Genomic DNA, 21588 nt, shown 5'->3' on the forward strand with positions numbered 1-21588 from the left:
CGATATCTGCCCTGCTCGGAGGTGAGGCAGGACACCCGTCCAGAGACCACAGAAGCCGCGGCCTGGGGGGCTGGCAGCCTCCCGGCCTCCTCGCAGCCCCTGTTGTCATCGCCAGACAGCACAGGGGTGCACTCACCCCTTCATGCTTCCAGCCCCCCTCCTCCCTTCCCAAGGTGAGAGTCACGCTCTTATTTTGCTAAAATACATAAAATTTTTTACCCTTTTCGCCTTTTTTACATGTACGCCTCGGTGGCCTAAGTACCCGCGCGTGGGCGGCTGTCACCCGTGGCACCTCTTCACCTTCCCAAACTGACACCCGTGCTGTCACCCCCCAGCCTCGGCCCCTCCCCCCGCCCACCTCCGGCCCCCCAGTCCCCGACCCTGGTCCCCAGCAGCCCTGCCCCTGCCGCCAGCTCTGTGCTGCGACCTTGGCTCCTCCCGTGACCGTGACCGGCCCACCTCCCCGAGCCCCGTCCGCCCACCCGCCCGCTGCGGGGGGGCTTCAGACGCCCCTTCTCCTGGGGCGAGCCCCGGTGCTGTCTGGGCGCCTGGCACATCCCGATGGTGACAGAGTCCCGGGTTAGTGGTCAGACCGCGCTTCTCAGTGTGGAAAGTGTTTTCTCCACACACCATTTCATTCGCTGGAGAGGAAAAGGCTGGAGAGGAAAACGATGGCCCTGTCATGCTGGAAGCCGCCAGCAGCCCAGGTTGCCCTCCCGAGGGGCTGGGGGCCCGGGACCCAGAGCCCGGCCTCCTGCGGCCTGCACCCCGAGACATGGGACTCCAGCCTTGAGGGGGGTCTTTCTCCCCTGGGCTGATGTTCGTGTTTCCATTGATTTCACTCCCGACCTTTGTCCTCTGTCAGAAGTTTCCAGCAGGGGCACAGACAACGAATAGAGTCTCATGTCACATTAAATAAAAAACAAAACACCCCAAGCCCAGCCCCCCACCCCGTGTTAGCCACCAGATCCTTTTAGGAAAACCTAACGGGAGCTCTCTCAAGTTTGCCTTGGGACCGCTCGGGAGACTGTCAAGGCTGGAGCAGGGCCACGCCTGACCCGGCGCGGGACAGGAATGAGGGGACAAGGCAGCACCCTACTGTGCAGCCCTCCCCGCAGAGTTCCCCCAGAGGGATATTTGCCCCCCTCTTAAAGAGTGACAGCGTCAGGCAGCCTCACGGACTGGGACTGGCAGAGCTTCCTTTCCTGAGATACGGGACTTCGCGGACAGAGGAATCCACCAGCAGTGGGTGACTTCGTGTGGAGAGAGGGTCAGGTCTGCAACTCCAGGAGGGCTTCCTGGACACATGTGATTAAACTAGTAGATGTTCTCCAGCAAAGGCCAGAGCGTTGGGGAGGGGAAGGTGTTCAGGCCCAGGGACTGGAACAAGCAAAGCGGGGAGGGGGATCTGCTCTGAGCTCTGGGCTGTTTCTCACTCGTCTGTCACCAAGTCTCCCAAGTAAATAACAAGCCCAGGGATGAATAGCTCGGGCTCTAAAGGCTCTGCCAGGCAGAAGTGGAAAGACAATAGCATTGTCCTGCAGTGGGGGGAGGGGCAGCTCGCACCACCCTGGGGTGTGGTGGGGGTGGGGTCAGGTTCCCCAGGCCGCCTGCTGGGTGGGGCCTGGAGGTGGGCAGGCTTCCTCGGCCAAGTTCAGGAGGCCAGACCAGGCTCTTCAAGGGGACAGAGATCAAGGCTGTGCCAGGCCTGGGCCCCGAGGACCAGAGGGCCTGTTCGCAAGAGGAAGACATCTTGTTTTACCGCCTTGTAGGACCCAGGAAAATGGCTGCTCACGTGTGCTTCTGCCTTCTGGGACCAGCCATTTTCCTGGACCTCACGGCGTCAGGTGCTGCCTTTTCTTGGGAGAGGCTGGGAGCAGTGACGCTGTGGTCAGTGTCTCATAACTGAGGGCAGGGCGTGACCTCGGACCACGCAGAAATCGGCCCCAACGGCCGTCGCTCTGTGTCTTCTCATTGCAAAGTAAGGAGCCATCTCCTGCCCCCACCCTGGACTGCGGGGGACACACAGAAGCAGTGGCCACCCGGAGGCTCTCAGGACCCCACCCTCCTGAGACCCCCCGCAGCCTGGCCTGCGCCACGGCCCTGCGGAGTCACAGCCTGAACCGAGACGCATCCTCCACGGGAGCAGCTGGCTCTTCCTGCAGGACGCTGCGCCGCAGGCCCGGCGTGGGTTAGGGAAGCTCGCACTGCCCACTCGGGGCAGCTGCGCATTCCCCACGCCAGGACACGACTCTGAGCCATCTGGAAACGCTCTCCAGAACAAGCTTGGCCTCCCGCCTGCCCGTCGCCCATGGCCATTTGCTCAGGGACTCTGAACAGAAGCCTGGGCGCTGCCAGTCACCAGCCCGACCGTGCACCTGCTGTGTGAACCCCCCACACACACACAGTGGGTGCCGGTGCGTGCTGGGCCCCCACGGCTGAGGACACCCGTCCTCCAGGACAACGGAAGGGCCAGGTCAGCTGCTGCTCCACCCGGCACACCGCCACCCTCCTGCTCCCGTGGCCCAGGCACCCACCCCGCTGGAGCTTCACACCCCACCCCCACCCCGGCTCAGCGGGCACCCAGGGCCCGGCTGACCACCTTGGGATGAAGAGGCCCAGAGAGGAGAGTCCGTGGTGGCTGCCAAGAGGGTCTCAGCCGATGGCGGCTGGCGCAGCCCTCCCCACGGGAGCCCCCACGCGGGGCTCAGGTTCCGGGGTCAAGCGCGCAGGCCTCTTCCCACAGAACCAGCCCCCGCCGCCACGGCTCTCCAGTCGCGCAATCTTGCCTGATATCCGGCTCGGTCTCGGCCCGTTACTCCCAGGCCTCCCAGGCCTGCTCTTCACGGAGGCCCTGCCCCTCCCCCGCCTGCCCGCAGAGGTTTGCAGCGGGGCTCCTCGCTGGGCGAAGGGACAGGTCACCCGTCCTCTTACCCTGGCCTCCTCAGCCAGCCACCGGGGCCCCCCAGCGCCCCCTGCCCTCTGCACACCCTCTGGCACATCTGGGCAGCACTGGGACCCCCTGTCCCCGCCAGCAGAGGGACGCCTGCTTCCCCAACGTGCCCAGCACGGTCCCCCCTTCCCTGGCGGGGGCCGGGAGGGTTCGCAGCTGCTCTGAGGAGTCCCTGCCAGCACAGCTGCCTCTCCTGTCAGCGGGGCCTTCTCCTGGAACGGCACGTCTTAAGCTTGTCGGCATCGGTTGCCCGAGGCGTTCCATTTAAGCTTCCCCGCCAGGTGAATGACAGCTCTCGTGGGGAGGAGGGAGGAGGAGCCGGGAGGACGTGCGTGCCTGCGAGGACCCTGGACTAATCCCCAGGGGCCGCGGTCTTCTGTGTGGGGAGGCTGCAGGGGCCTTGGGTTTGGAGGAGGCTGGGGGAGCTGGGAGAAGCATCCCAGGACCAACCACCCGGCTTTAGAAAAAGGCCCCCGGGAGTCCTGCTGTTCAGGCAAAGTTCAGTAGGACCAGCCCGCGTCCCGCAGCAGCCTGGACACGGTGGGAGCTCCCGAAAGCCTGCCAAGAGGTGGAGCGGAACGTGGTGACTCTGGAGAAGGGAAAGGGGGGTGTGTGTGTGTGCGTGGGTGCATGTGGGGGTGTGCATTGGTGATTTCTTGATAGGCAAAGGGCCCGGAGGTATCTTTGATGTTCACCCCTCAACCCAAAGACCCCGGGTCAGAATGGACCCTTTACAGTCATTCAACTAAAAGTGATTCAGCACCTGCTCTCTTCCAAGAGGTAATGATGAAAAACGTGGTCTCTGAGGAGAGGTGCATGCTGGAAGGCTTCCTGGAGGAGGGGTGTTAGCCCTGCAACAGAGGAGAGACACTTGGGGATCATGAGGCTAGAGCAGCGGTGCCCAAACTGTGGGCTGGAGGCAGCAGGACCTCAGGCCCTATCAGCATTCTGCTGGCAGGATGGGGGAGCATAACCAGCCCCCCAGGAGATTCAGGAGAGAACCACTGGATTGGGGTCCTGGAAGACCAGCAGGTTCCCCCCACCTTTGGCCGGGAGTCTGGTGCCTGAAGGTATTTTCCGAGCTCCAGTGCAGGCCCACAACCATTGGCAGATGGAGACCGTGGGGCATAGGCAGACCAGAAAATATTTCGGCGAGAATTTCATGTTCGCTCTTCCTCCTGAAAGCTTGGAGATAATCCTCAGGGGACCTGCCAGAGTGTTGTGAGATATTTACCTGTTTCACCCCCAGATGAGGCCCGGTGGCTCACTGAGTGGGGTCTGCGCTGTCATTGCTGGTGTGACGCCTGTGCCCACCCCCTCCCTTTCCTGCCAGAAGCCCTTCCCTTCAGAAGGGGCTCTCGAGGCCGAGGGCCGCGTTCCCCCAGCTTCCTCTGAAGATGGCGTCATCTGTTCCTGAGAGGCATCTTCACTCTGTACAGATTCGAGGTGGACGACTGTTCTATTCGTCTGCGTGTGGGATGCCGGAGCTCCAGCCCGCATTGCTGTCGAGGAGTTGGCCGAGCTGCTGCTCGCGGGCGGTTTGTCTTCCCCCGGCTCCTCGGGGAACCTCTCTTTGCTGTTCCCCCTGCGAGGGGCCACGTGTGGGTTTGTTTTTTTTTTATTCTGTTACTGGGATTTATTGTGCTCTTGGAACCGAAATCCATGTCTTTCATCAATCCTGGAGAATCCTCAGCCATTGTCACGTCTGAATTACGACTCTTGCTCCTTCTCTCTGCTCTTCCGCAGCTCCTAGCAGGCCGGCTTGGTGTCTCCGGTGTCTACCCTCTTGCCTCCGCCTCGTCCTCCCCGCAGCGGCCCCTCAGCGCGCCTGTGTGTTGGGGGGGTGGGGCGCCAGCTCCCTCTCCCTGCTCCCCAGCCGCGCCTGAACCTCTGTTTGCCGTGAGACCCACCATGGAGTGTCTGGCTCAGTTAATACATGTCTTCGCTTCTAGAAGTTCTGCTTGGCTCTTTTTCACGCCTCTCTGATTAATTTGTAGTCTTTTTGTTCCCTGGAACATGTTCTCAATTCTTCTTTCTTTAAACATTTTGAACACTTACTTTTACTCTAGTTCTGATCATTCCGACATCGAAGCTTTTGATGTAGTTCGCATGCGTGGCTGGGCTGACTCTGACTCAGCGTGATTGTTTTCTGTGTTTTTGCAGTTGAGACGGTGGAGTTGACTTATTCTGGGGGACCCCGAAGGGCCCACTCTTCAGTTCCCTGCATCGCGTTGAGCCCAAGTTCCTAGGCTCCTTGTCAGGCAAGTGTCCCCAGGGCATCCAGAGGTCAGCACCTGCTCCCCTTGCTGGCATCAGCCCCCTGATCATTTCTGGCTCCTGGGAACTTCCCACCTTCCTTGCAAACCCAGTTCTGCATGACTAAGAAAGCCGGGGTAACTCATCCTGCATTTTTAGGTGTTTTATAGCAGGAGACTGTTACCTTCCCTCCCCCCCGAGATCCGACTACAGCAGAGCAGACCTCACCAAGCCATTTCTTCTTCCTTCGGGGCACCGGCTGGCTCCATACCCAACCCCTTTGCAGCGAGGGGCAGCCACGTGGCCGTCCCCAAGCCGGGTGTGAAAACCTCTCACAGGACCCAGCTGGATGCGCCTCTGTCCCCAGTCACTGCTGGGAGGAGAACAGTGCACCGTTTCTGAAGTTACATGAACGGGAAAAAGCTGTCAGGACCTCAGGCTTTATCTGCTGCAGCAGCTAATGTTTCTCAAATACCTGCCCGCGGTTACCAGATTAGTCTCAATTCCACGCGTGTCTCTGCGGGGCTTGGGGACTTCAAGGGTTTTATCTGGTCTCAGGAGGCAGGACCAAGGGTCCTGGAGCCCAAGGGAGGGGTGCGTGGCACAGCAGGTACGTCAAGGCTGCTCGCTGCCTCACCAATGCCCTGGGCAGGTCCAGCATTGGCCGCCAAGCCCGGGCCACTCAGACATGGCCTGCTCTCGAGCAGGTCCTGGGTGTCGCAGACACAGGAGACCCCAGGACAAGACAATGGCCGCAGTGGGGTCAGGGATGGGGTCAGGGACAGTGCCCATTCAGGCTGGGGTTCTAGGGCTGGACCCCACCGTCCATCGTGCTGGAGACAGAGAACCAGGCTGACCTCTCCCAGGGCCGAGCAGGCAGGACACCCACGGGCAGCCCAGGCCCCCGGGCAGGGCAGGGCCTAAGTGTGCAGAGCGGACCTGCATGGGGAGCCCTGAACAGCACCTTTCTTGGCTGATGTCCTCAGGCTGTCCTGGGACAGGTGCACCCTCAAGCTGCCGCAGGCCTGTGATCAGGACAGAGGACCTTCTTCTGGGATGAGGCCTGCTGTGGGCAGCTGGGGCAGGGTCTGCAGCGATAAGGGCCAGAGGACAGGTTCTGGGCCCGCCCTAACGGGGTCACAGCCTGCAGGGGCAGGAAGGGCCGCAGCTGGACGCCAGCACGCATGTCCTCTTCTGCTGCCCCAGAGGAGTGCCCGTGGCTTGCAGGCCGACACAGCAAGGGTGGGAGTGGGTGTGACGTCGATTTTATGCACTGCCCAGGCTGGGGTGGATGCCCAGTGCTTGGTCAAACACCACTGGGACGTTGCGCCGACACCTGGGTGGCTGTGGCTAACGTTTCCAGTCAGTTGACTTTGAACAGGGAGATCACCCCGGCCATGTGTGTGGGTCCCAACCCATCAGCTGAAGGTCCTAAGAGCAAAAGTAGAGGCTTCTAGACAATAAGGAGTTTGCCTCCCGCCTGGGCACCGAGGGGCACCTCCACAGCCCACAGCTGACTCCCCGAATAAGTCTCTCTCTCTCTCCTTTCCCTCTCTCTCTCTCTCTGTCTCTCTCTGTCTCTGTCTTTCTGTGTGTGTCTCTGTCTCGCTCTGTCTCCCTCTCTGTGTCTCTCACCAGCCGCCTGGCCCCCTCGGCACCCACAGCCCTCACCCGGGTTGCCACACACCGACGCCCGGCGTCCAGTTCCCTGAGTCTTGGGGGATTCTCTCCACACCTGACACCACGACGCATGGCTGCGAAGGGGTCAGAGGACGTGAGGGATGCAGGCCTGGCGCCCCCGCAGTCAGGAAAGCTGTCTGGTTCAGGGAATGCCCGGAACAGGCCCTTCTGCTTGTGCCCCTCCCCATCCTGGGCCCTTCCTCCAATCCCCCAAAATTCCAAGCAGCCCCCACACCATGGGAGCTGCAGGAACAGGCAGGGGCAGGCGGAGATCAGGGAAGGGGGCGCTGCCTGCTGACCTCTGCCCGGGAAGAGCTCCTGAGTCAGGTGCCCAGGGCGGGCACCCCACCTGCCTGTGAACCCCCCGGGAAATGGAGAGTTACGGGCTCGCGCCTGCTCAGCATCACTCCACGCTGCCCAGAGGCCCGGCTCCTGGGAAACGAAGGGCCGCTTCAGAGGCCATCATCTGCTCTGCCCTCCCAGCCCACACGCCGCGGGACGCGAATCTCGGGACGAGGAGGCCTGCACAGGGGCTGGGATCCTGCCCGTCTCCATCCATCGCTGCAGAGGGACCCCCCACCCTCCAATGGGGCGCAGGCGTCACGCCAGCCCACAGCAGCCTCATCAAACTCCTGAATTTCCTGCGGTGTGATCCAGCCCTCTGAGCTCGGTGGGGGCCTATTGTGGGCACCGACAGGGAAAAGATCTTTCTCCTCCGGTCACCCCATTTTAGAGTAGAGTCTCGGCCTTCTTGGGATTAAGAGCCGTGGACACACTCAGCCCATCCTCAGCTGTTGAGTGTGCGCAGAGCCCATGGGGTCCAGGAGCCAGCAGGAGGGGCTGGTAGGTCGGGGCTGGAGTCCTGGGGGCGCTGCAGGCAGGGCCTTGGCAGGTCCCACGCAGCCTCCTGGTCCTGATCCCCAGAAGTGGGGATAATAGCATCGCTGAAGGGCGGGGAGCCCCAGGGCAGGGAAGTGCTCCCCAGCATCAGACCCTTTGTGCCCAGGCCCCCCAAGTTCCGCCTCTTGTCCCATCCCCTGGGCCTGCGGGCTGGGAAAGCTTGTGGGAGGTGACGGACTCTACCCCCAGGGAGGCGGGGAGCGGGGCAGGGAGGCACTGGGGAACAGAGCTGGGGTGCACGCTCATGGGCTACCCTCCATCCCTGGCGGAAGTGGCCAAACAGACACTGGGCAGGTGCTCTCGGGGCAGCGGGTCCTGTGTCACTCCTTGCCGGAGGAGGAGCTTGGAGGCTCCTGCCAGGTCCTGAGCGGCACCTCCCTCTGGAAGGGAAGGGCCAGGGCCAGGCCTCGGGGAGCCCAGAGCACTGAGGCTTCGTCCCCCCGTCCCAGGTGACTCCCAGGGTGGGACCCACTGTGTGGGCACAGAGCCCCGAAACCCAGCCAGGCGTCCCAGCCGCAGCAGCCAGCCTCTAAGGGAGGACGCCCTGAGGGAGCTGCTCCTCCGCCCCAGGCCCCGGCCTGCTGTGCGCGGGCTCTGGTGGGTCAAGTGGGCTCCTGGGGCATCACGGCGCACCCCACCAGCCTCATGCATCTGCAACACGGGGCCAGCGCAGACAGACCGCCTAGAAATGTAGCCCCAGTTCCCTGATTTCACCTCCTCTTCTGAGACGGGGAAACCGAGGCCCAGAGGCTGACACAGCTCCACCCTCTGAGCCCTTAAACCCGCAGAAGCCCCGGCTCTCTGCTTCCTTATCCACACGGCTTGATCCAGGGAGCCCCTTGGGGCCTCCGTTTCCCCATCTGTAAGCTGAGAACGGCCCTGCTTCCCCGGGGGCTGGCCACGAGGAGGCGATGAGATAACACAGGGGAGGAGCCGCGCCGGAGGCCCAGCCCATAATAAGCCTGATCAGAATCACTACCCAGAACACGGTGCTATTATTCCAATTTCCCCCCATTGAGCCCTCCCTGAGTATTTGCTAAATAAGTGATTTTTTCTAAGATGTTATTATGAAAATTCCATGTACAGAAAAGGTGAAAGAATTTTTAGTGAACACCCGTCCACAATCACGGTGGAATCTAACACTTTCACTCCATAGTCCTTGCTTATCACTTTCCCAACCATCCACCTCGGCTCTTCACGCATTCCAGAGTGAATTGATCACATCAGTACCTGCCCCTACGTGCTTCAGGGTTCACCATTTGGGATGTGAAATCACCCGCGATGAAATGCACAAACCTTGAAAGTCATTTGCTGGGTTTTGACGAGAGCACATACCCGTGTCATGCAAACTCCCAGCTGAATGAAGGGGGCTGGGGTCACCCCAGAACCACCCCCCCACCCCCGCATCGGCCTGCCCCTCCACGAGGCAGCCTCTTCTGATGTTTCCTTTCGACCGTAGATTCACTTTGCTGGGCGCAGGATTTCACAGGACACGACTCCACAGCGCAGGACAGCGTGTGCTCTGCAGTGTCTGTGACGACTTAACAAATTTCTCCAAAATGCAGCAACTTCAAACAGCATCTCTTAGAGGGAAAAAAGGTAAAGAAAAAGAAAACAGCGCTTCCGAGCCCACTGTCTCGTGGCCTGCGAGGTCCCCTGGCTGGTATCTTCTTGAGGCTGGGCCGCAGTGGCAGTGGTGAGCTCCTCTGGGGGTGTCAGCGGGGGCACCCCTGGGGAGCCCCACACCAGAAGGGAGGTGGCTTTCCAGGCCTGGTTACGGGCCCTCACAGCGCGGCTCAGACACAGATACCAGCCTCCACTGGAGGCTGCAAGCAAGGGAGGGGCTAAGGCGAGGCCTGAAAGAGGAGACTGTAAGGCCCCCCCCGCCCCAACCCACTCCCCCCGCTCCCGCCGTGGCCTGGGGTTAAGGCTCAGCACTATCACCACTAAGACCTGAGTTCGATCCCTGGCCAGGTTGCTGACCCAAGCAGCACAGCAGACCTCTCCTGTCTCCCCGCTGCTCCCCTCAGCAGTGGATTTCCGTCAGTCTGCCTGTTCTGTTCCCCACTCTGTCTCTGGTGAATCCTCTCACCTGCTGCACCTACACCCCAGTTCTTGTATGCATAAATACATAATGTTTTTTAAAAGATGAAACTGTAAGGGAGGCTAAAGCCACACTGTTACAGGTGGCGGCCCCTGGAGGGGGTGCTGGTGAGGATGAGCAGCTCCAGGCGGACCGCCAACAAAGTGTGGGCGGGGGTGGAAACATATAACGAAATACAAGGAACTGCAGGAGCAGCCCTGGGATTTAGCATTCAGGGGTTCAGCGTTTTTGCATCTTCAGCAATTCTGGGGTCAGCAATGTCTGCCCCCACCACACCGAGCTTCCAGAAGGCTGATGCGGGCACTGAAGGGCCTGGAGAAGCCTCCACAGCCAGCCTCACAGAGGAAAAGTTCGGGGCCAAGCGACTATAACGGTTCCCAGCTTTGCTGCTGTCACAGCCTGGAGGGGAAGGTGAAGACCCAGGGGGCCTCCCTGAGCCGCGTGAGTGGCGCCTGTTGTGGGGGGTCGTGCGGCCACTGCAGCTGCTGCTTTGAGCGTCGCTGGTCTGGTGCTGTGCGGGGGCATCTTGGCCCCGGGAGCACCTCCTGTCGCGTCCTCTGTGAGTCGGCTCCCGGCCTGGAGTCTGGCTGCCACAAGCCCCGAGTCCGCAGTGGCGGGAAGACTTCTTTTTGGGATCTGTTGCTTATAGGACTTTAAACACCAGACATGGCTTCGGTGAGGGAAACAGCCATTGATGGCCTCGGGAATTCTTCCTTTTATCTGGTTTGTTAAATAAATCCCCTTGTTGTTGTTCTCTGAGCCTGAGGAGGCTTGTGATTGCGAGCGTGGGTGAAGAACTCAGAACTGTCTCAGAAGAACTCAGAACCGGCAAACTGTGCGGCAGTGTCCTTGGCCAGTTCAGTGCCCCTTTGCTGCCCTGCATCAAAACCAGAGCTTCGCCCTGATCTCCTCAGAAACGCAGCATCCCCTTTGCCATATCCTGCTCGTGGGAAGGAGTCACGGGACCGCGGCGCCAGGAGGCAGGACCAGCCGCCTTCACAGCGCTGGGGCGCGCGCCAGGGCCTGGCCCCTCGAACACAAATGCACGTGGAAGCAGAAAAGCGCAGAATCCAGGCCAGGCCCTGCCTGGGTCTCTCCGCGGCCCACCTGGGGACCCACCCACGGGGGCCGCAGAGCTCGGAGAGCATCTGGGGACCCCGTCTGGGTTGTGCTCTGTCCTCGGGAACGCGAGCAGGAAATCAGCGGGGCACCGTAGATGGAGGAGATGGGCCAGCCGGGGACAGACAGATGGAGGACAGGAGTCAGGAGGCGAGGGACAGACAAAGAGTCAGCCAGAGAGGGACAGACTGACAGTGGTGGAGAGGCCGAGGGGGACGAAGCAGAGGCAGCAGCGAGGACAGAGGGCCCAGGCTCGGAGGCAGCCAGGCCACCCCTCGCGGCAGAAGGGGCAAACGCGGCCCGGTCGTTGGCTCCTCTCCCCGGGCTCCTGGAGCCCAGCGACAGGTACACACGGAATGTTCCCGGCCAGGCAGGGAGCCACGTGCTGCGGCGCGCATGGACCGGCACGGGAGCTCGGGGGAAGAAGCCAGACGCCAGGATGAGCCCCTCGCGATCCGTCTCGCGGGAGCCTCCGGAGCTTTCAAGGGCCCGGGGCCCGGGGCTCGGGGCGGGAGCAGGGTTTAGGGGACAGAGGAAAGCTCTGGGGACGGTGGCGCAGACGAGGGACCGCCCGGCGCCCAGAGCGCGCACGCGGAAGTGGCCAGAGCGGCCAGGCGCGGGTCCTGCACATCTTACCTTAGTGACACAGATGTGGCTGTTCAGAATAAGCCGGCAGGGGATGGGGGCCGCCTGGAGCCGCAGGAAGGCTTCTTCAGACAGTGACGCCAGCACTGGGGGGTCAGGCTGAGGAACAGGAGCCCAGGAGGAAGGGGCGGAGGGGAGGGGTCGCGCAGGGCAGGGCTGGGGGCCTGAGCACCAGGCCTCGGGCTCCTGCCTGTCCTGGGGTCCGGCAGAGGCGGGGTCCGTGTTTCCCCAGACGCCCTCCTGCCCCAGCTCAGAGTGGGCCGGGCTGCAGGGTGGGCAGTGGGCCCCCACGTCTGCTCCCAGAGGCTCGCCGGACGCTGCCCAGAAGAACTCGACTTTCAGGTAACGACAGATCAGGGTTCCGTGTCCGCTTCTCCCCGGTGCTGGGGGGACAGACTGACACTGAAAGCTCACTCAAGGCCCTGCAGCTGAAGCGGAAGTGGGCGCCGTGTTTCTCTGACAACTCTTCTCTAAGGGACGATGTCTTTCCCCTCGTCCCCCCTCCTCCGTTGTTCTCCAGGCAACCCTGGGCCCCAGGGTTGCCCCCAGGGGCCTTCCCTGACCTCCCCGGTGGGGGACTTTCCTGCCCCCAGCCTCTCCCATGGCCCGGCCTGGCGTGGCCTGGTCTGTCTGCTCCGGCGCCTCCAGGCCACTCGCAGGCTCTGAACCCACCAGCTCTCGTGCCTGCCCCGGGACCTGCCGCCGCTGCGTCTTGGGCACAGGCCTTGCGCCTAGTAGGTGCGCGATTGACCACCGTTTACTCACATGGAAAGAACGACCCCCCCCCTTCCCCCAGCCCAGGGTTGTCAAGGAAAGTGAGAGGGTGTGGCTGACCTGGGGGTGCTGAGTGCCGCTGGTCGGCCCCCGGCCCCCCCACACTGGTGATTTGTCCTCCCTTCTCAGACACTGGGCGGTGCCCAGGGGACAGGTCTGCCCCTCCCCACAGGCCCAGCCTCCTGTCCACAGATTCCCACGGCGGCCCTGTTCCCCTGTTCCCATGGCAACGGCAATCCGAGGTCACCGCGCTGAAAACGGGAGGATGCCTCCCTCCTGGAAAGCCACCCCCAAGTCAGCAGCTCATTTTCATTACAGCCATAATAGTGGTTTGCATAATCGCACATATATTAATACCTAACATGCCAGTGTTTATTTGGTTAAAATTCATGAATTCAGGTCTAAATAAAAAGTGCTGATGGCTGAAGTTTTTCATTCTCTTAAAATGTTCCTGGGTTGGGTTTTTCCTTTTAAGTCAGCCTCTCTCCTTGGCAGCAACTTACTTTTAATCCCATTATTAACGGGTAAGGGAGAGAAAAACAAAGCCGACCTCTGCCCCAGGCCACGCCAAGGAGGGAGCCGGGTGCGCACAGTGACCGGCATCCCCGCGTCTCCTCCCTGCACAATCCCGAGTCCATCAGGCAGCCTCTCTGGACCGCCCTTTCCTTGGGCAGCCCTGGCTGGGGGCTATTCCAGAGCCTGGAGCAGACCCAGCACGCAGGCCTGGCCTCTAGAGCAGGCATCTCCAAGGTAGGTACCCAAGCCAACACGTGAGGGTCCATGAACTTGGCCAGAATGTAGGCAGAGAAGCACTCATTGATCTAGGGAGGGGTGGACAGGCCAGAAGGCTGGGCTGCTGATGGTCACAAGGTGAGGAAGGAAGCAAAGGCAAAAAGAAGTAGAGCCAAGAGGTGGAAAGAACTAGGAGCACTAGGTTTATTCTAGTGCCATCTATATGGCGCCTTGATCCAGCTATGCCTGAAGTCAACCCACCCCTGAACTTCACACTACTTCCTCCCGTTCCCTCCTTCCCTCCTCTTCCTCCCTCCACTCTTTTCTCTCTCCTCTTTTCTACTCTCTCTTTTCTCTGGCTTTCTTTTATTTTTAGTTAGGTTTTTGTCATTTGCAGCCAAAACACTCCTGATAATATCCATCATCAGTCTCCAGGAAACAGTGCCAAGTGGGGAGAATTTTATTCCTGTGTGACCCTCTCACGCAGATCATGAGAGCCAGGCCCTGCCTCCCCCGCCACCCGCCTTAGCCCTGCAGCCTCCCACCTGGACCCCTTCCCTGGGGCATTTCTCTAGGCCCAGACCCCAGACCCACAGCCTGAGCACGAGAGAAATCACACACCCACCCAGCCCCGGAAGATCCCGCACCTCAACCCCACCAGGGAAAGAACTCCACAGACACACAGGGAAATTCTGAAATAGGCTTCTGGGTTTTTATTCAAAACAACAGGGTGGCCATGGCCACTTGGTTTCTCTACACCCGGGCCATCTGGGCCAGCAGGTACCAGCGCATCAGCAACTAGGGGGGGAAGTTCATTCACACCATAGAAACTGTACAGCGACTGGGAGTGCGAGTCACAGCAGCAGGGCCAGGCCGAGGGCTTCCTGGAGGCAACAGCCCCAGCTCGGCCCCGGCTCTGCCAGGAACACGGATTATTGCACAAAGACAAAGAGTATGTGTATCTGGGCTAAACGTGGGCTTCGAAGACCCCAAGCCCGGACACGGCGCAGCAAAAGGGGGCTGGAGGTGGCCCTGGAAACAGAAGGCTGGGGCAGGGGTGCTGGGGGGTCGACAGGCAGACAGGCTGATACTGTGCAGGCTTCCTCCTCCGTTAGGGGGCGGCCTGGTGTGGGCAAAGCCCAGGCAGAGAAGAGGAAGAGGGTTAACAGGGTACCCTGCCCGGCCTTGGGTCCCTCAGTGCAGACTGAGGTGCCCGCCAGCGTCTCCTCTGCAGGACATACATCTCGGGGCCCGGTGGCACACTCCCCGGCCCCGCGGTTAGGGTGAGATTGTGCTTTAGTGACAGACAGGCCGCAGGAAGGGGAGGCGCAGGGCCCAGGGCCCAGTGCTTACCCAGCTTGGCTCTTTCTGGCCAGTCAGAGCCTGAGTCCTCCCCTGGGGCGCCTGGGAGGGGCATCTGGGGGCCTCAGGAACCAGGCCCTCTCCCCACCTGCAGACGCCCCTCCACACCTGAGCTCGGCCGCCCCTTGCCGCCGTGGCCCGTCTGCTCATTCTGGGGTCACACGCTTCAGGGCAAAGGGGCGGGTTCCTGTCCCACAAGCCCGGGTCTGACCCTGCCCCGTGACACCAGAACCACCTCCCGGGTCTGCGGGTGGAGCGGGCGCACACTCCTTGGGGCTCCGCAAGGCTCTGACCGGTGCTGGCCCCCGCACCCCCCCCCCCACCTCCACGCAGCCCTCCAGGTCCACGGCCCTCGCCCAGGCCCCACACCCCCTCCCGGGGAACACGCTGACGCGATACCACGAGTGCTGCCGGCCTCCGCCGCAGGAGGGTGAGGCAGACACGCTGTGTGGGCCGAGCGGCGGGGCGGAGGGGAACCCTAGGTCCACCTGCTCCCCAGCTGACCCTTCGCCCCGGTGGCCGCTGCCCGGAGGAGGGCACACCGACAGCGGCCCTCAAGGACCCCACCCTCTGCTCTTCTGAGTGAGGACAGGGCTGCCCGGCAGTCAGGGGCAGAATCTGATGTGCCCCCCATGCTGGCCCAGCTCCACGGTGCCAGCGGGGCCTCGGCCAGGCTGACACCCTGAACCCACTGCCTTTGCATCCAGGTGGCGTTTTTACGTCCCAGGCCCTCAGGTGCCCACACCGCCAGGACCCCAGGGATCCGGCGGGCGGCCTCACCTCTCAGGGCCTCACTTCCCTCCCTGCCCTTCTCCCCCTGGCAGCAAGGAGGGGGAGGGTCTGCGGGCTGAGCAGCTCATCTAAGGCTTCCTCCTCCCTCGTGGCAGAGCCCGGGCCTGGGGTCCCTTCGGAGGCCGAGGCAGGAAGACATGCAGGGCCCACCCGAGCAGCCGCCCCCCGCCCACCTGAAGTCTAGTTCTTTAAGGTCAGGGCTTGGGAACCAGGGCAAGGCCCCCCTAGTGGGGCCAAAGCCATCTGAGGAGACCCCCAAGGCCAAGGCCATGAGGCTGAGCACAGTCCCACCCTCTCCCTCCGCGTCTGCACAACGCCCGTCCCCTCTGCCTCTTCCGCTGACTCGCGTCCACTCTCTTGAAAACGCAGCCCGGACCCAAGCAACACGTCTGTGAAATCACAGGTCAACATGCTGGGGTTTTCCCCAGTAAATACTGAAATAAACGCTTAACTATTCCAATAAAAAATACCCGTCTGCGGTGCTGTTTGGGAAGCACTGCCGTAAGGACACCTGATCTGCCGCTTTGGAGAAGGGGGGGCGGGGGGAGTGAGGGGCCCAGAGCAAGCAGCTGGGGGTGGGTGTGGGGAGCTGGTCCCAGCCCCAGGCAGGGCCCCCATGCGTCAGAATCCTGTCAGATCCACTTGACCCTGAGCCCCACGGGAGGGGGTAGAGCTGCTGGAGGGAGGGCCGGGCGTACAACCTTCTAGAATGGTCCGAGCTCCGGGCTGATGAAAGTGCCCAGCTGTGCCCACAGGGCAGCCAGGCCAGCCGAGGCCAGGCCCCCACCCCGCGAGCGTCTCCCGGCAGCTCCGCCCCTCCCCCTTTCCTCTCTTCTGCTGTCTTGGTCCCTGCCCTCAGCCTTCTGGGGGCAAAGCTGCAGACACCCCCCCCAAAAGTGCCTGCTGGGCAGGGACTCCCATGGGGCTCCCCTGCCCAGCCTTGGGCACCCCCCACCCTCCCTAGGAAAATACGACTACTCACCCCTGATTTTTCTAAAGAAAGACACCTAACCGGGGGACTAAGAGTGTGGGTGCTCTGGGGCAGCTACAAAGACTGTTTACAACAACTAGACGGCAGGAACTAGACAGACACCCCGACACGCGGAGGGGCGGGCAGGACCTCAGCAGCGCTTCTTTCAAGGGGGAAGAAACACGCCCTGAATTTCACCTTCCTCCCAGGCCTGTCTCCCGGCCGGCTGCGGGGCCTCCGGGGAGTCCCCAAGACACTCCCGACCGACCGACCGACCGCGGGCGACACCCGAAGCAGGACGGCCGACACCCCAGCAGCACCGGCCGCCCCAGCTGGGTCTGGCCCGGGACCGAAACATCAGCCCAAGCCCCGCTGGGCCCCGGCCCACACGCCCCAACGTTAGCACTTTCTGGAAGTCATAGGCTCTCGGTAAAAAAAATAAATATCTCTATATGTCTGTCTCTCTCGACACGCGTATGTATATGTGTGCGCGGGAGGGCCCGGGACGGCCGCGTGCGCCCCCGCCGGCCCAGACCCCTCTGCAGCCTGGCGCTGGCCGGCCGCGCTGCCCGGGTGTGGGCCAAGTATTGCTGTCTGCCCCTGGCTCCTGAGGTAAAGAAGGTGAGACGGGGCGGGTGGGCGTCGGCTGGGCCCGGGGCCCTCATCTCTTCCTCTTGCTGGCCGGGTCTCCGGGCTGCAGCTTCCCGGGCGACGGGCCCAGGCCAGCGGCCGACTCTGCCCGGCCCGGCGGGTCCTTGCTGCGGCCGGCGGCCCAGGAGGGGCTCCGGGCCAGGCCACAGGGCCGGGCGGCGGGGGCGCGGGGGCGGCCGGGGCCGGCGGCCAAGCTGCTGGTGCTGCTGAACCTGCGGGGCGGCGTGAGCCCGGGCGGCGGGGGCGGCGGGCCGAAGAGGGAGGTGAGCGAGAGGCTGCTGAGGGTCTCCGAGTGCTCGCTGCCCGCGCCCCCGCCGCCCGCGCCGCCCCGGCCGCCCGCGCCCTCCTCATCCGAGGGGTCCATGGAGTTGTGGTGGGTGCAGCCCGGGCTGGTGGAGCCCCCGCTGCTGTGGCTGCGCTGGTGCGCGCGCCGCCCGCGCCGGCTGAACAGGCCCCGGCCCCGCAGGCTAAGGCTGCGGCAGGCAGTGGGCGAAGGGCCGGCCAGGGGGCCCAGGACAGGCGCGGGCGGCCCCAGGGCGCGCCGGGGGCTGTCGCTCAGGGTCAGGCTGTCCTCCAGCGTGGTCTGCAGGCTGCCGGCTGAGCTGCTGGGGCTGGCCTCCAGCGAGGAGTCGCTGCGCGCGTCCTGTGGGGCAGCGTGAGGGGACCGGGGTCGCCGGTGTGCCCAGCCCTGCCCATCCCGGGACCCGCCGGCGCACGGCTGCCCGGTCCTCGGGATGCCCAGCTCCCGCCCTGTGCCGGGCGCCCCCACACCCATCCAGGCCACCCCACCACCACCCGTCCCGGCTTCTGAGGGCCTCTCAGGGTGGCCCCTGCAGCAGCCTCTGACGGGGCTCCTGTCCCGGCCACACCCTGGTCCCGGGGGAGCCAGCATGGTCCCCCTCAAGCCCAAGTCAGATCCTGCCCCCCCACCCCGCACAAAGACTCCAGGGCTCACTGGGAATAAAGTCCACCCCACCCCCGAGAGCCCACTTCCCGGCCCCGCCCTCCCCGCACCCCCACTCCTAGGTACACATGTGCTTCACCCATCACTGCCTTCCCGGCCCTCCTGACCTGAACTCTCGGCACCTCTGCTCCCCGTCTGTGGGGTGTTCTGGGTGCCCAAGGGTGACCCTGGCCCACTCCATAGAGGTGGCTCTGCAGGCTGAGAGTTCCCACCTGCCCCTCCACTCCCATTCCTAATCATGCCCCTACTCACACCCACCCAGAGCACCCAAGGCGCCTTCCTCAGCCCCCTCATCACCCCAGAGTCGTCGAGTACCCCGTCTGCATCCCCTCAAGCTACAGCCCACTGGCCCTCCTCAGGGCCCTGGCTAGGCCACCCCCATACTCTGCTGTCCCCAGATGCTCCACCTTGGACCTCAAGGCCCCACTCAGACGTCCCCTGCGGGCAGACCTTGAGAGCGAGGGGCCGTACCTGCCGGAGGAGGGTGCAGTTGACGCTCGGCGACCGCAGCGACGCCCAGGAGCCCTGCAGGGCGATCTTGGGGAGGGTCCCAGTGCTGGCACCCTTCTCCTGCCCCTTCTGGCTGGCAGACACGGCGGGGTGAAAGAACTCCGCAGGCACAGGCAGGAGTGGGCTGGAGGCGTCCGGGGAGAAGGGGCTCTGGGGTGCAGCTGGGAGGGAGGAGAGGGCGCTGGGGAGTGGCCCCCGGTGGGCCGCAGGGAGGGGCCGACGGACAGACTGACATCGCTCCAAGGCCGGCCTCCTCTCTGAGCCGTGGAGTCCCCGTTAGGAGCAAGAGCGTGCTAGTGCGAGCTGCACTGGGTGGGCAGCTCGAGAGTCCAGGGGGGTGGGGGTGGGGGGTCCTACCCTACACCATCTTGATTTTTAAGGAAAATGCAACTAAATGGCTGCCTGAAGGGGGTGGAGTTTCAGTCAGTCAGATGGGCTTTTGGGCCCTGTGCCTTTTTGATTCAGGAAGTCTGGGGTCTTAGGACCTCAGCCATCATGTCCAGTCAAGGGGCGGTCAGCTTTGGGGAGGGTTCTCCCTAAAGAAAAAGTCACCCCACCCCCAGCACCAACGCAAGGCCTCCCAGAGTAATATCTGAGGTGGGTTCAGGGTCTCAGGGGCTCTCTCTTCTGCTGAGCTCAGCTTTCTGCCAGTGATGCGTAACCACATTCCCACCACACTCACTCACCAAGAGGACTGGGGGGGAAGGCGAGCAGGAGTGGACAGGCCTCTGCCCTCATGCCCACACACAAGCAAACCCAAAGTGCTTAGGACGCTAAGGGCAGGGCCGAAGGATAAGCATCAGGGCACTTTACACAAGGGATATTGAAGACGCCAGGCTTTCTGTTGTGCATCCTCACCTTTGGTGAAGATCTTTGCAGTAGACACCTCAAAAATCATCTGACAGCTTTCCTTTTACTTGATAACAAGAGGTGTGTATGTGCCAGCCTGTTTCCCTTTTCACCAAAGCTCCTAGGAAGCTCAGCATGAAGCCTCCCTCGGCCCAGGTTCTAGTATAATTGTCATCTCATCCCCATCTCTTATTGTCAGCTTTACCCATCTGGTTCTTTCTGGACTCAATAGAGTAGGATGGGCCAAAATACTAAGGAAAGAAACTTCAGGCAGCTCTCTCCGAGCTGACACCCAGGACAGTGCTGCGGGAGCTGCTGGGGCTCCCGCCCCTCACCTGGGTTGCTCTCGTGTTTCAGCCAGGACCGGACAGGGTTGAAGGCCATCGTCTCCATCTCACACAGCAAGTTCTCCGGCCCCGAGGAGGCAGCCACGCTGGGCAAGGGGAAGAGGCATTCGTCCACATCCCCCACATGCACGGGTTCCGGAGGGTCTGGCTCCCCCTGCGTGAGAAGAGAGGTGAGAGGAGCAGGCCAGTGGAGGGGGGACAGAGGTCCAGTCTGCCACAGCTGCCGTCATGCCAGGCTCCACGGCCCTTTTCCCGGGCCACCCTCACTCCCTAGAATGGCTTTCTCGCCTCTGCTACCTGGCCAACAATCACCGTCTTCCAGCACCCAGGTGAAAGGGTCCCACCTCCGGGAAGCCCTCTCTGATGTCCCAGGCAATTTCCCACTCACTCCCCACGTGGCTCTGACACCCCTGAGGGCAATGCAGGGTTTTCCGCATTCTGCAGCCCATGCGCACCATGTCCGGGCTGTGAGGGCATCGGAGGACAGCTGAGCTGTGCAGGGCCTCCTGGAGCATGACTTTGGGCGGGTCCCCTCCCTTTGCTGACCCTCGGTTTTCACCTCCATGAAGAAGGAAAGGAACCCCTTCTTCCTAGGCCTGGCACCCAGAATCCGTTGGCATCCCCAGGCAGAGGGGCCTCTTTGACTTGAATAAAACCAGAATGTGCCCACCCAAACCCACACACCCCGACATCCTGTCTGGGAGAACAGCACAGGGTGCAGGGAGCTGCGGAAAGGGGCTGAGTAAGGGGGTGGTGGAAGCCGGGAGCTGTCAGCTGTCAGAGAGAGAACAGGGTAGACAGGGAGGGATGGGGAGACCCACCCCTGCAGTGGGAGTCGGGGGCAGTGGTGCCCAACCCCTGCACCCCAGGGACCTCGAGAACAGAGGCTCTCCAAGAGCAGGGCCACTGTGTCCCTACCTGGGGCCAGGCTCCCCTCACATCCCAGTGGGGGCAAACGCAGCCTGAGTGGTGCTCGCAGGCCTGGAGGCGGGGCTCCCACTTGAGTCTGCAGGCCTCACGGCACCCTGGGCCCCGTGCTCCTCACCACCTCGGGACGCAGGCTGGGGACTGAGTCCCCTGCTCTGCCGTTCCTGCTGTGCGGCGTGGGCGAGCCCCCAGCCCCCGAATGTGAAATGGGCCCACATCATCCCCACGGCCGGGAGCAGGGGCACATGAGTGTATACAAATGCCCGGCATACAGTAGGCGCTCGCACCTGATGGGACGCCTCCCCGCTCTCGTCAGCCTCCTGGTCCCCTGCGAGGTTCGCCTGCCAGGGACAAACCCCATTTAAATAGCTTTTTAAAAAAAGACCCAAAGCAACAAGGTACAGCCCAGATGGCAGGAGCTTTGCCTGGAGCCCTGGCAGGGCACGAAGCCGTGTGATTCCAGGTAGTCACTCCCCCTCTCTGAGCCCCACTGTCCTTATCTGACTAACAGGAGGTGAGGGCCGGGCACACAGCAGGTGCCACTCAAGTGGCACAAGGCAAGAAGCAGTGTTCCGGCTGGGCAGCCGGAGGCCGGGCTTGCCCGGAGCCCTCCAGGGCTACTCACCTTGCTGTCTCTGGGGCCTAGCGGGCCGGCAGGGGGGTCCTCGAGACTCAGGTCGTCACCCAGCAGGATGGAGGAGGACCTGTCCGAGTTCAGGGAGAAGGCCTCCGTCTCGGCCAGCTGTACCTGCAGGGACGGGCCGTGGCCTCATTACTGGGGCAGGAGCGGCACAGGCCTGGGCCCTGGGCTCCTAGGTTCAGGGCCTAGTTGTCCAGAAAGATGCTGGGGTCGGAGCAGTCCAGAGAGGTGCTGAGCATGGACGCGAGCCCGGCCCTGGGCAGGGGGAGATGGCCCCGCGCGGTGGGCAGAGGCGTGCCAGGCTGGGCCGGGCTGGAGGCAGGCGGTCTGTGTGGGCTGTGAACACGGAAGCCTGTCCACGCATCCCCCGATGGGTGCCCCCGGGCGCCGCCCCAGCAGGTCTCTGGGTCTCT

The 21588-nt window shown here is 62.8% G+C and overlaps 1 protein-coding gene across 1 annotated transcript in view; it reads right to left on the reverse strand.

The window, feature by feature from the left end:
- Nucleotides 1-16948: 16948 nt before the first annotated feature.
- Nucleotides 16949-21588, reverse strand: part of CACNA1I (calcium voltage-gated channel subunit alpha1 I) — a 62736-nt gene continuing 58096 nt past the window's right edge. The window contains exons 32-37 of the mRNA XM_054696837.1: nucleotides 21161-21283; nucleotides 20823-20876; nucleotides 19597-19762; nucleotides 18353-18573; nucleotides 17151-17581; nucleotides 16949-17045 (exon numbers count right to left, since the gene is read on the reverse strand). Of these exons, the coding sequence (XP_054552812.1) occupies nucleotides 16949-17045; nucleotides 17151-17581; nucleotides 18353-18573; nucleotides 19597-19762; nucleotides 20823-20876; nucleotides 21161-21283 (1092 nt within the window). The remainder of the gene's footprint in view (nucleotides 17046-17150; nucleotides 17582-18352; nucleotides 18574-19596; nucleotides 19763-20822; nucleotides 20877-21160; nucleotides 21284-21588) is intronic.

This window comes from Talpa occidentalis, unplaced genomic scaffold, assembly GCF_014898055.3.
Source record: "Talpa occidentalis isolate TD23 unplaced genomic scaffold, MPIMG_talOcc4v2.1 talOcc4.16, whole genome shotgun sequence".
NCBI lineage: Eukaryota > Metazoa > Chordata > Mammalia > Eulipotyphla > Talpidae > Talpa > Talpa occidentalis.